This window comes from Schistocerca serialis, chromosome 2 (assembly GCF_023864345.2).
Source record: "Schistocerca serialis cubense isolate TAMUIC-IGC-003099 chromosome 2, iqSchSeri2.2, whole genome shotgun sequence".
Lineage (NCBI taxonomy): Eukaryota > Metazoa > Arthropoda > Insecta > Orthoptera > Acrididae > Schistocerca > Schistocerca serialis.
This window is the reverse complement of record NC_064639.1, coordinates 548,816,526-548,830,410: the sequence shown is the minus strand read 5'-3', so window position 1 is coordinate 548,830,410 and position 13,885 is coordinate 548,816,526. Positions and strand designations below refer to the sequence as shown.

Here is a 13,885-nt window from a genome sequence, read left to right as displayed (position 1 = left end):
GTTCAGAGAATAGAAAATACACGCAAGTATTACATCTGGTTTTACGTATCAGGATAGTAAATAACACACACAAGTCAAAAGGAGGAATGTTACAAGTCCACTGACACAAGCAATTTTGACAAAGAGGACATAGTTACAGTCCAGTGTGTGGGTATGAGATTCTCCAAAATGGTGAAGCTCGACTGCTGTTCCTGTGCTACTGTGTTGAGCATCTGTGGAAAGTAGTTGAAGAACAATGAAACCACAAGTCGGCGACGAAGTGTTTGACGTCCGCTCATCAACATACAACGTGGAAGGAGGAGGCTTCCCCTCTCTGTAAAGGACAGGCGGCGATCTGTGGTAGACCAGACGACAGATTACAATGCTTGTGTAGGTAGAACTGTTTCGGAGCACACTGTTGAATGTACATTGTTGAACATAAAAGTCTGCAGCAGACGATCACTAGCCAGCCGGGGTGGCCGAGCGGTTCTAGGCGCTACAGTCTGGAAACGCGCAACCGCTACAGTCGCAGGTTCGAATCCTGCCTCGGGAATAGATGTGTGTGATATCCTTAGGTTAGTTAGGTTTAAGTAGTTCTAAGTTCTAGGGGACTGATGATTTCAGAAGTTGAGTCCCATAGTGCTCAGAGCCATTTGAACCATTTTTTGACGATCACTATGTGTTCCCACGTAGATCCAGCCACTTCATTAGTTATGAATGGAATGGGCATCGAGAGGCGTTCCTGAATCAATGGAAACAAGGTGGCTGCTAGATGAATTACATCAATGGTCGTGTCCAGATATGCCTTCATCTATGCGAACGCTTTCTTGAAACGTGCACCACACCGAGGACACAGACAACAGGTGGCAGTATTATGCTTTGGACAACTTTCACCTCGGAGTACTGGTAGCTATCGAAGGCACCATTCCAGCTGGAGATCTCGTGAGCATTATTGCAGACCGCCTGCCTCTCTAATTTCATCGTCACAGTCCCAATGCGACATGTATCTGGGGGAAGATAAAGGGTTCCCATCTCGAGCACTAGGTCAGAAGAAGGAAGGTTAGGGTTTGTGGTATCAGATGTCAATACCATCCCACAGGCGTATCACAGTTGGCAACCGAATTGCAACTTTCCGTCAGATGCTGATAGCAGTCGAGTGCGGGATACAGCGGATCTAATGGAGCACGCCCACTGACAAGGAGACGGCACGACCCTGGGGTCGGGGATTTGTCCGAAATTTTGTGTGGTGAAAGAGGACCCCTAACACCTCACGTGGTTGAAATATTAGGACACACTACTAGGAAAATCCCGAGAAAAATCGATCCAAAGTTTCGTAGGTGCCTTATGAGTATAAAATGTTAGTCCATTGCCGAGCCGCCGTCTGGCCTACACGGTTAGCAGTCGGACCCTTACGCCAGAGGTCTCGGGTTCGATTCCTCATCTGGCGCTTTTTTTTCTTCTGTTGCTTGCAAAATTGCAGCGCATTGTTACAGGAGAATCGTGAAATTAATTCCCAGGAAGACTGTATAAAAATTCATTCTATAATTCACCATTAGTTATCGTCACCAATATTCCAAGACATGATTCAATATGCCTGGTTTGACTCTAAATTATCAGAAACTCAAAACATTTTCGTAAATGTTAATGGGGCATATTTTTCTGCAGATTTATTGCAATCGCCCTGTGACTGTAAAAAATCCGCTTTTATATGTTGCGCAATATGTCGCAAAAATTATTGCTTTGTTTGTTTTTACGATAATTACCACTGCAGTTCTTGTTTATAATTATTATATGTATAAAAATTGAATGTTTACCAATCGAATTTGTTATTCTGATTAAAAACCCAATGATTCTCCTTATATACTTTACAATGAAAAATGGAAAACCCACCGCCATCAGTTGTGTTCTTGGACAAAAAGAAAATAATTTTTATTCAATAATGTAACTAATTTGTTAAAGATAATGTAGGTTTTGGAACTTTCTGAATAATTGGTGGACTAACAAAAGAAAACGAAACAGAAGGAAAAAAAGTGCCAGAGGAGGAATAGAACCCGAGACCTCTGGCGTAAGCGTCCGAGCCCTAAACATCTAGGCCAGACGGCGGCTCGGCAGTGGACTAACATTGTATACTCATAAGGCACCTAAGAAACTTTGGATCGATTTTTCCCGGGATTTTCCAGGTAGTGTGTCCTAATATTTTAACCACGTGGGGTGTTAGGGGTCCTCTTTCACCACACATAATTTCGGACAAATCCCCGCCCCCAGGCTCGTGCCGTCTCCTTGTGAGTGACGCCTTCAGCGGCTCTGTGCCGTGGGCGCCCTATCCCGCTGTGATACAGGACGGCCGGGCCGGCAGCATGCACTGGGCGCACTTGCACTGGGAGCCTCTTCGCTACGTGACACTAAGCAGACGCCACATAGTCGCGGCTCCGAAACCATCATTCACGCTTAGTTCAGAGCGCCTCATCCCTGTTGCTACTGCATTAGGTGCATTATTTCTAATGAGACTTTGTACGCTTGAAGAAAGCTACCACCTAAGTGAAGCTGTTGCTCGTCATTTCCGCTCCTGTCCAGCTTTCCTACAAAGACAGCTGCTACACCACGCCTCCTTACTGTAGTGTACGAAGTCGTACACAGCAGGGATTAACGCCTGTGATGACGACGTGATTAGAGGTGAATGAATTGAGCACTTGTCCGCTTAGGGAACGACATTGACTGTGGGCGTTTTTCAAACGAACCATCTCGAAACTCGCCTAAAGCGATGTAGGGAAACCATTTTGGCTGGTTGGAAGGGTATTTGAACCGCCATCCTCTCGAGTACCAATCCAGTACCATAAGACGCATATCTCAGGTACCCCAACAACAATTGCTTGCTCCGTAAAAATTGGGAGCGCGAAACACTGTCCTTAATTTGACACGCAGCTAGGCCTGTATTTCATAGCGATAGAGTTGAACTTTCTGTTGACTAACAGGAATTTTGAATCTGAATTTCCTGTTGCTGTACAATTTCTTCGGTGGCGTGGCTGTGGACTAAGAAGATCTCGATGAGAGAAGCATTGGTTGACGTCACTGAGATAAAAATGTTGAATTAGTTACCAAAGAATAGTTTAATCAGATTATTCGAAAGATGGCGGCACTTTATAGCTCACAATTAGGTAAGTTCGCCCGTGATATGACTGCCTTATTGAAGCAAATTCTTAATGTAGTCCGTGTTGGAGTCTCAAAAATCTCCTTTATTTTGCTTTTCTTTCAACACAGTTTTTTTGGTGTGGCAATGGGACAAGGCAATAACAAACTTTGTGTGGGTACTTCTTAATAAGATAGGATTTTTATTTTTTTTCCCAGTCCTTTTGTTTTACAGTGAGTTGCTACTGGAACACAATCTCACAAGAACTTCAGAAGGTTTTGAAATTATCATCTTGCGATTATGCGCCAAATGATATGAGTACACTGCCCACGTGAGGCGAGCTTTTCCGCAGTTGATTGGTATGGTACGCTAACAAGCTACCACTGTGTAACTATACACTTGCAATACATTTCTCAATTCTCTTAGACTTTAGTATCATTCCGTTTTCAGATCACGTTTCTGGTCTCTCTCTCTCTCGCTCTCCTTCTGTGTGTGTGTGTGTGTGTGTGTGTGTGTGTGTGTGTGCGTGCGTGCGTGCGTGCGTATGCGTCTGTGCTTGTACGTGTGCTATACATGCTTTACAAAAGTAGTAAAAAAATAATGCTTTACCTGAAAGTCTTGAGTTCTATGTGTCTTGACATTCAGCAGATTGTATAACATACCCATTGATTCCAAAATACTTACCAGTCAAAACACAACTTTGTTTAAGAATTTTTCTAGTGCTTCAAAATCTTTGTTGCAAAGGGAATTATGTGATTATTTTCGCTTAAGACGTGTGTTTATTAGCGGCTTCAGTTAACTCTCAAACTTTTGCAGTATTGCATTTTAAGGGAACACGTATTCAGTAAACAAATCAGCGCATACGTTCGTACCATCTGAGAAGAATCAACGCCTATGATGCATGACGGATGTAGACTGTGTTGTTACGACAACCAGTGAACACATTTTTGTTTAGGTTAACGGTAGCGGATGCTGACGCGGCACTTGTACCTTTGGGGTTTCCCAGCCTCCCCGCTGGGCGAGGGCTGCTTTTTCTTGACACCAAAGACATGAGGCATTCGTGAACGGTGGCAGCGATTCCTTCTGTCGTTCGAATGTCGCCACTATGCTGTCCATATCACACCCCGCTGCAACAAAATAAAACAAAAAATTTTAGCATACTATAACAACCACGTGAGTTGTTTGCGCATGTTTATGACAGGAAGACTCAAAGTGACACTGTAATTCATAAATTTTGTGGCTACTTTTATTGCCATTGGTTTCGTCATTCAAATCGTGTGATACTACAACTGTCATTTTATGGTGTTGAAATAATAGTAAAAACGATTGTAATCGCTATTGTAATCGCTACAGCCGGGTCGTCTCGTCGGCTTGTATCCTACAACAATATATTCTGTATTGCCTCCCACGGATTTTTTTCGAAAGTTTCAAGTGATTTCAAAAATGGTTCAAATGGCTCTGAGCACTATGCGGCTTAACTCTGAGATCATCAGTCGCCTAGAACTTAGAACTAATTAAACCTAACTAACCTAAGGGCATCACACACATCCATGCCCGAGGCAGGATTCGAACCTGTGACCGTAGCGGTCGCTCGGTTCCAGACTGTAGCGCCTAGAACCGCACGGCCACTCCGGCCGGCAAGTCACTTCAACTATCGTTCACGCCATCATACAAATATCCTTCAGTAAGAGTTTAGAGTTCTATAGCTTTCGGATGAACATGTTTTTGTTCATATCTATTGCACTGCTGGTGGACTACATCTTCCGTATTACTTTTAAAACTATTTTTACCCTCTCGTAAAGCTCCGTCCTTTAAGTACTGCAATTTCACTTTAATTTTGCTGTCAATATAGCTTTCAAGAGTTCTCCCTTTCCAAATGTATTAAAAATCATGTTGTCCAATCTCAACGTTTCCACTGCAGAGAAGTCGAGTATAGTGATTAATGTATATGTCTTAATTTGGAGTTCCTTGATAAGTTCTATCTTTCGTTATTTGGCCACAGATCACTTTTGAGAAAGGATGATTAGAGATTGGCATAGATAGCCTTATAAAGAAGGAAGAAAGATTAGGGTTTAACATCCCGTCGTCAACGAGAGGCAGGGCACAAGCTATGGCTAGAGATGGATGGGGGTGGAAAACGACGTAGCTCTTCTCAAAGGAACCATCATACCATTTGCCTTGAGTGAGTTAGGAAAATCACGTAAAACCAGATGGGGGTTTGAGCACTCTTCCTTCCAAATGTGGTTCTCCTCAGTTTACCATTGGGCCACATTGCTAACTCAATGCACACCGCTACACAGCTGGACACGAATGGGGAGGGAAATGAGCTGTGACCAGTTCGTGGTATTTTCCTAACAGGAGCTTAGCAAACCTGGAAAAATCTTGTATCTGAATAGCCGGAAGTGAAACAGAACACGAGAATAGTGGTTATGTTTGTCCTGTATTCTATTTAACCTGTAGTTTCTACGTTTACATACATACTCCACAAGCCCGCATAAGGCGCTTGGCATATGGTATCTCGTATCATTGCTAGTCATTCTTTTTCCTCTCACAAATTGAGCGAGTGAAGACAACTCTTTATACTCCTGCGGATGAGTCTTCATTTCTCTTAATTTGTCTGTGCAGTACTTTCATCATCTCAATTCAAGACAAAAATCTATCCAGCGAAACCTACGCCTGCCAGCAGGTTTAATAGAAATACGATTTAAAGAACGAGTCGTTGGTAAGTAATCCTGCAACTGCGTGCAGCGTGCCCAAGAAAAGATAGGATGAACACTGCGCTGCGGCAGACCTGTCCCAGTGAGACGAAGCAATGCCCTGGGGAATGGATACACAGACTCGCCGACGTTACAGTCGCGTTCACACCATTTTTTTTTTTCAGTTAAAGCATCAATCTGTAATCAGTTCACACCTCTATAATGCGGTACCTTGAGCAGTTCTTTCTGTTGCTATTACACTTGTTTAAACCGAGCGAGGTGGCGCAGTGGTTAGCACACTGGACTCTCATTCGGGAGGACCACGGTTCAATTCCGTCTCCAGCCATCCTGATTTAGGTTTTCCGTGATTTCCCTAAATCGTTTCAGGCAAATGCCGGGATGGTTCCTTTGAAAGGGCACGGCCGATTTCCTTCCCAATCCTTCCCTAAACCGAGCTTGCGCTCCGTCTCTAATGACCTCGTTGTCGACGGGACGTTAAACACTAACCATCACCACCCACCACCCTTGTTTAAACATAAAAACATAACATGAACTTCTTACAGACATAAACAACCACTTCGTTTCGTCCATAACACAAATAAAGCCAATAGAAAATAATAGGGGATACAGCAACGTCGTCTGTATCCAGTGACGTATAAATAGCACAGTAGGTAGACTACACTAGATTGCACATTATGCTAAACACAATAATTCCATTATGTACGTCTGACGTCCAGGCTTACCTTCACAGAGTCGGTACGTACAGGTACGAGCAATGTTCACTTTAGAGAAGACGTGCAAAGCGACCACCTTGCATTTGCAAACACATCGCCACTTAGTCGATCATACTTTGCTGGCCCCTACGCAACAACATGCATCCTTCGTTGTCGAAATGGCATGCACTCGAAATATTAGGTCGTGTACTTGTTCCTTTAATATTGCCCTTATAAATAAAAATCTAATGGATTAAGGTCCAGAGAACGGGGAGACCAGAACATTGGTCTTCCACAACCAAACAATTTCCATGGAAACGCTTCATTTAAATAGTAAATCCAACTAAATTTCTATACACTTACGAACAACTTAAATTGGAAAGAATACATAGAAAATGTTACGGGGAAGGCGAACCGAAGAGGGCGTTTTGTTGGCAGAACACTTGGAACACTCAAAAGACTGCCTACACTACGCTTGTCCGTCCTCTTTTGGAGTATTGCTGCGTGGTGTGGTATCCTTACTGGAATGGAGTACGTCGATAAAGTTCAAAGAAGAGCAGCACGTTTTGTAATATCGGGAAATAGAGGAGAGATTGGTTGGTTGATGTGGTGGAAGGGACCAAACAGCGTGGTCATCGGTTCAATCGGATTAGGGAAGGATGGGGAAGGAAGTCTTCCGTGCCCCTTCAAAAGAATCATCCCTGCATTTGCCTGAAGCGATATAGGAAAGTTACGGATAAACCTAAATCAGAATGGCCGGAAGCGGGTTTGAACCGTCGTTCTCCCGAATGAGAGTCCAGTGTACTAACCACTGCGCCACCTAGCTCTACATGGGGAGAGAGTGTCACGGACATTCATTCCAAACCGTGGCAGTGCATCATCATACTGAAAATATAGCTGTAGAAGATACCAAGTGGAACGTTTTCTAATGTTTCAGGCAACGTATTGCAAAGAAAAGGACGATACAAGGGTGCATTCAACGTCTGGCAAAAAGTAACGGCCCAGAAGAACTCCTCCCAGGATTCCAGCCCACAGGTTTATGCCAAAGCGTGCCTGAAAGCCATGTACACAGATGACTCGTGGGTTGTGTTCCCGCCCATAATGGCTGCTGTGGACGTTGAAAAATCTTCAAGAGTGAAGCTAGAGTCGTCAGTCCATATCACATTACTTAAAAAAGGTTCGTTATCTTCACGTGCTGCAAAAGCCATTCAAAAAACTGTACTCGTCGAGTGCTGTCGCCGGCCGCGGTGGTCTAGCGGTTCTAGGCGTTCAGTCCGGAACCGCTCGACTGCTACGGTCGCAGGTTCGAATCCTGCCTCGGGGATGGATGTGTGTGATGTCCTTAGGATAGTTAGGTTTAAGTAGTTCTAAGTTCTAGGGGACTGATGACCACAGATGTTAAGTCCCATAGTGCTCAGAGCCATTTGAACCATTTGAACCGAATGCTGTCTTCTGCTCGCTAGTGTTCAGATAACGTGCAACACTTCAACAACTAGTGTTTGAGATATTTGGAATTGCCGTGCAATATCTACATCTACCTCTATATGGATACTCTGCAAATCACATTTAAGTGCCTGTCAGAGGGTTCATCGAACCACCTTCACAATTCTCTATTATTCCAATCTCGTATAGCGCGCGGAAAGAATGAACTATATCTTTCCGTAGGAGCTCTGATTTTCCTTATTTTATCTTGGTTATCGTTCTTTCCTATGTAAGTCGGCGTCTAAAAAATATCACGAGTACTTTGCCGAGATGAGTGGTGGTATCTAGAATCGCGTCCTCTGTTTGTGGAGTATGTCTAGTCCTTGGACGACCTCCTTCCATTGCCTGTGGACGAAGATTACCGGTTTCACGAAAGCTTTGCTCCAGGCGACGAAAAACGTTCTTATTGCGATGGCGCCTTTGAGGATACCGTGCAGCATACGGGCCAACAGCAGCAGCAGCAGCAGCAGCAGCTTGGTTATCGGATGCACGCAGCACCAAAAACCATATCGACGTTTTCATCGTTCGTGCACTCCATCGGGAAGCCACCCCACATGAACTCGACAGCACCAGTAATGGTTGTGCACTGCGTCGTTAGTAGACCCACGCATGCAGTTTAATGGATCCCACTGTCATGTGATGGGCTATTGTCATGTGATAGGCTATTGTCATGTGACAAAATGATGTCCTGATTATAAACGACGAGAACTGGGGAACGGACGTCTAAAAAATAAAAAAATAAAAAAGGATCCATTGTGGATGTGGGTTTGATGTCCCAGCGGTCTACTTAGTTAGCAAAGACAGCTGGTACGTTTCTCGATCTGATTTTGCTAGATGAACTTTTGTCTTGAATCGGGATCAGGAATCATATGCCGACTTCCAAGTGCGCAATTTTTCTACATCCTGTGTACGTTGGTGGTAGAACAGTTCTGCAGTCTGTCGCAAATGCCGGTATTCTAAACGGTCCCAATAGTGTTTGACTAAAAGAACGTCGTCTTCTTTCCAGGAATTCCCATTTGAGTTGACAGAACACACCGATGACAAATCTAGCAATCTGATTTGTTTCATGTCTTCCTTTAATCCGACCTTGCGGGGATCCCAACCACTGGAGCAGTAGTCAAGAACGGGTCGCACAAGTGTTCCGTAATGTTATACATCAGCTACACTTTCCTACGATTCTTCCAACAAATCGAAATCGACTATTTGCCTTTGCTACAATCCATCTTATGCGCTTGTTCATTTTATTTCGCTCTGCAACGTTACGCGTAGATATTTAATCACGTGATTGTGTCAAGCGGCACAATGCTAATAATGCATTTGAACACGATGGATCTGTTATTCCTACTCATTTGCATTAAGTTATAGTTTTCCACTTTTAGACCACACATTCATCATACGAAACAAAAATTATGTATAAGCGTTGTGTATCCTCCTCGAGTCTTTCGACGACCCTTTCCTGTACACTACAGTATCATCCCTGTACACTGCAGTATCATCAGAAAACAGTTGCAGAGTGTTGTCTACCCTATCGTATCCGACCGGACGTTTATGTATACAGAGAACAAGAGCTGTCCTATCATACTTTCCTGGGGCCACCCTGGTTTAGATGTTGTGCCTTTCCCCAGATACCATAATATGTCGATCCGCACCAGCACATAGCCTTCATTCGCCGTCACCATCACTGAACCTTGTTGTACCTTATGCTCAGCCGGCCGGGGTGGCCGAGCGGTTCTAGGCGCTACAGTCTGGACCGCTGCGGTCGCAGGTTCGAATCCTGCCTCGGGCATGGATGTGTGTGATGTCCTTAGGGTAGTTAGGTTTAATTAGTTCTAAGTTCTAAGGGACTGATGACCTTAGAAGTTAAATCACATAGTGCTCAGAGCCATTTGAACCATTTGAACCTTATGCTCAGCGTAGACCACGGTGCTATATCGACTAGTTGTTTGTGTCACATTAGCCTCTATTTTTAGCAATGCCGTGCGATTTGCAAAGACCAGAAAATCTGCTGGGGTATTGTGCTTCTTCTTGTGTAAAATTCTACACACCTTTATTCCCCACTGATTTGTTCAGCTGTCCAAGATTTAAGCAACTCCCTCTCAAACTCTCCGTTAGTTACTAACTGTTAGACTCGACTGCTGAACTTAATAAACTATATGACGGAAATGCTAACCTGGTTAGTGGCACTATCTTAAGAATTCGATCTACAAATGTAAATACCTGTGTATTGTCCTGGAACACTATATAAAGCGGGAGAAAGTGTTTTGCTTGACTGGTACCCAATGTAAGTTTCGCTCACAACAATAGAAACACTTCAATGAATTTTATTTTTAGAAAATTGTACTTAAATGTGAGATTTCATTAGAGAGATTATCATTTGAGTACAGAAAAAAATTAGGACCGCTGTCACGGGAGACGTAATGTGTTATTCTGTTCCCGAAAAATGGTCAAGGCGATGTAGGCAGCGAAGATCGTGTTAATACTCTGTTTCATAACTCCTGGAATGCGTTTTAGAAGACGCTGATAATTTACAAACTGGGTGTCCTGCATCCATTAGGTTACTGATGAGTTTCCGAGGGAAATTTTGTACCTACTCATGAAGAAAAACTCCAGATGAGGAACAGTTGTTGGAGATGTTGACCTAGCATTTTAATACGTCAGCTGCTAACTGCTCTATGAGGGGGCCATACTTAACCTGTAAAACATCGGCTATCACTGCGTTGGGAAGGATAATCGTAAGTGTATGTAACGTTGTGCATGCATCATGAAATTGGGATGAGAACGTTCATGCTTCATAAAATACGTTAACAAATAAATCACGTTTCGCGCCGCTGAATGTATGGCAAAGTAAAATTTGTAACGAAGAAAATATCGATTCGGCTGTTGAAAGCGTCACCAGTAAACCAGCTCGTCTGCCACGATCATCACTTACGGCAAGTCGTAGAGCCCGTTGGTGGTTTTTCAAGCAATAGTAAAAAAGTGGAGATTGTGGAAGGGAGTTATCATTACGCGGCTCACTTGAAGCCGGCGTCCACCATGTTATGTAGTCCAAAACATTAGATTCACCGCATTTATACTTCCACAGTTCATCACTGTGATACTTCCCTGTGATGTCACTCTGACGTGCCGCTGCCCATTTTCAGCCTTTGGGGATATTTATCGACTTTGGTGGTCTGGTTTGGTCGGGTGTACTAATCGGACTGATCGTAATCTAAAGTTTAAATGAATCACATTTCATTCGTAAGTGGAGAGGTTCAAGCAATGTTTTCTTATGTACACATGAATTATAACTGCGCTGTTTACTTTTATTCGTTCCTGTGTTTTCATTGCCTTCCAAACTGCAAACGCTCCTACGTCAGAGACACACTGTATCAACGGTGTCGTACCCGCACAACGCACGGTTACGTGCCGGAGGCGCTCAGCCAGCGCTGAATACTCTAAGTCCAGCGTATGACAGATGTACGCACCCACCATCCCCACGCCTAATTCCACCCAACATAGACTTCTTTAATCACTTATTTAACTACTGTGATGTCCCAGGGACCATCCCAGAGTGCCACAGAGAGCATCCCAGAGTGCTCCAGAGAGCTACAACACTAAGAAGAATCGCTTCTCGGCTTTTGGCAAGATCAATGTGTAGTCTTATTTAATTACAATAAACAAGATAACAACAACTGATAAGAAATTCTTTAACAATAGAATTGTTTATTTAATTGCCTAATCTATTCACCCTGATAAGGAACCAGCGCTGAATACTCTAAGTCCAGCATGCCATGTTCTAAATTCCTGTCGCCGATAATTATTCATTGTTCGTATTTCTTCCCTCTTTAAAAAATATTGAGACTGGAATTGTCGGAGACTGTGGTCATGTGTGTGTAAGCTTTGTGCGTATGATTGTATGAATGTGAATGTGTGTATGTGTGTGTGTGTGTGCTTTGCTTCCTGTCTGAAGGCTTTTACCGAAAAGTTATGCGATCTCTCTTTTCGTTGTGCTTCCCTTCTGTTCGGCGTGTGAGTACCACTCTATTCGCTTCTTAGTATAATTATCCCCGCATCAACTTTGTTGTAAATAATTCGCTGCACTTCAACTAGAACAATGATGTACATAATTACAATACCAGAAGAAAAAAATGACATTCATTACACCACATTAAAGTTGCCTGTAACACAAACAAGGGTTAACAACGCTGCAACCAAAATTTTCATCGCATACCCATTGATATAAACCGCTTCACACACAGAAAAGTAAAATATGAAACTAAACTGGAAACGCTTTTCTTTCACAGTTCCTCCTATTCCGCAGAAGACTATCTGTTGTTGTAATGTGTAAATGGTGATGGGGAGGAATTACTAACAGTTGTCTATCTTTAATTTAAAAACTAGCAAATGATCAGCATGGAACGACATTTACAAAAAAAATTGACTTTGATATAACCCGTTCCACATCATTACGATTTATCATGCAAATGATACATGGAAAATGAAACTAGCTAACTATTGGTACATCACAAAGCATGGTGTAGACTTGTATTATTTGAAAACTTCAAATTGAAATTCAAAAGCAAAATGAAGCAGATCATCAAAGCAGACATGCGAGGGCTGCTGGGAAAGTAAGGTCCGATGGGGTGCGAAATGGAAACCACAGTGAAAATCTGACGAAGCTTTGCAGAGATGTGTTGAACAGTTTTAGTATGCCAGAATGAGATTTTCACTCTGCAGCGGAGTGTGCGCTGATACGAAACTTCCTGGCAGATTAAAACTGTGTGCCCGACCGAGAGTCGAACTCGGGACCTTTGCCTTTCGCGGGCACGTGCTCTACCATCTGAGCTACCGAAGCACGACTCACGCCCGGTACTCACAGCTTTACTTCTGCCAGTAAAGCTGTGAGTACCGGGCGTGAGTTGTGCTTCGGTAGTTCAGATGGTAGAGCACTTGCCCGCGAAAGGCAAAGGTCCCGAGTTCGAGTCTCGGTCGGGCACACAGTTTTAATCTGCCAGGAAGTTTCGTATCAGCGCACACTCCGCTGCAGAGTGAAAATCTCATTCTGGAAACATCCTCCAGGCTGTGGCTAAGCCATGTCTCCGCTATATCCTTTCTTTCAGGAGTGCTAGTTCTGCTAGGTTCGCAGGAGAGCTTCTGTAAAGTTTGGAAGGTAGGAGACGAGATACTGGCAGAAGTAAAGCTGTGAGTACCGGGCGTGAGTCGTGCTTCGGTAGCTCAGATGGTAGAGCACTTGCCCGCGAAAGGCGAAGGTCCCGAGTTCGAGTCTCGGTCGGGCACACAGTTTTAATCTGCCAGGAAGTTTCAGTTTTAGTATGCCCGTCGATCGCGTCACGTCGCTCTTTTCAGTTCTGGGCGCACAGTCTGAGGGCCTGGTGTGAGATAGCGCCTGATGTGATGCAATCCACATAACTGTCATACGTTCCCCTCTGCATGACAATTCTCGGCCGCACACTGAAGGGGCAATGAAGATGCTCCTGCAGCGTTTTCGTTGGGAAGTGTTTGATAATCGACAATAGAGGCCGTAATTGACTCTCCCTGAGTTTCATCTCTGCTCACATGAACCGCTAGCTATTAAGACAAAGTTCTGGCACAGACAACGAGCTGTAGACCAGCGTAGAGAACTGACGGGAAGCACTGGTGACTCGCTTCTACGACGAAGGTATTTGAAAGTTGGTACAACGCTACGACAAATGTCTAAATCGGAGCGGCGACTATGTAGAGAAGTAGCTGGAAGGTATAGCTAACTGTTGCAAATAGAATATCTTTGATTTTCACAGTGGTTTCCATTTTGCGACTAATCGCACCTTACTTTCCGAATAGGTCTCGTGCATTCCAATTGTGACACGTTTGGTTATTCCTGTGAAACTGACATGATTATTGCCAAAAAA

The 13,885-nt window shown here is 43.7% G+C and overlaps 1 protein-coding gene across 1 annotated transcript in view; it reads right to left on the bottom strand.

Annotated features, from left to right (window-relative positions):
• Positions 1-13,885, bottom strand: part of LOC126457534 (ankyrin repeat domain-containing protein 6) — a 722,889-nt gene that overhangs the window by 382,375 nt on the left and 326,629 nt on the right. The window contains exon 2 of the mRNA XM_050093890.1: positions 4,097-4,233. Coding sequence (XP_049949847.1) covers positions 4,097-4,164 — 68 coding nt within the window. The 5' untranslated portion in view covers positions 4,165-4,233. The remainder of the gene's footprint in view (positions 1-4,096; positions 4,234-13,885) is intronic.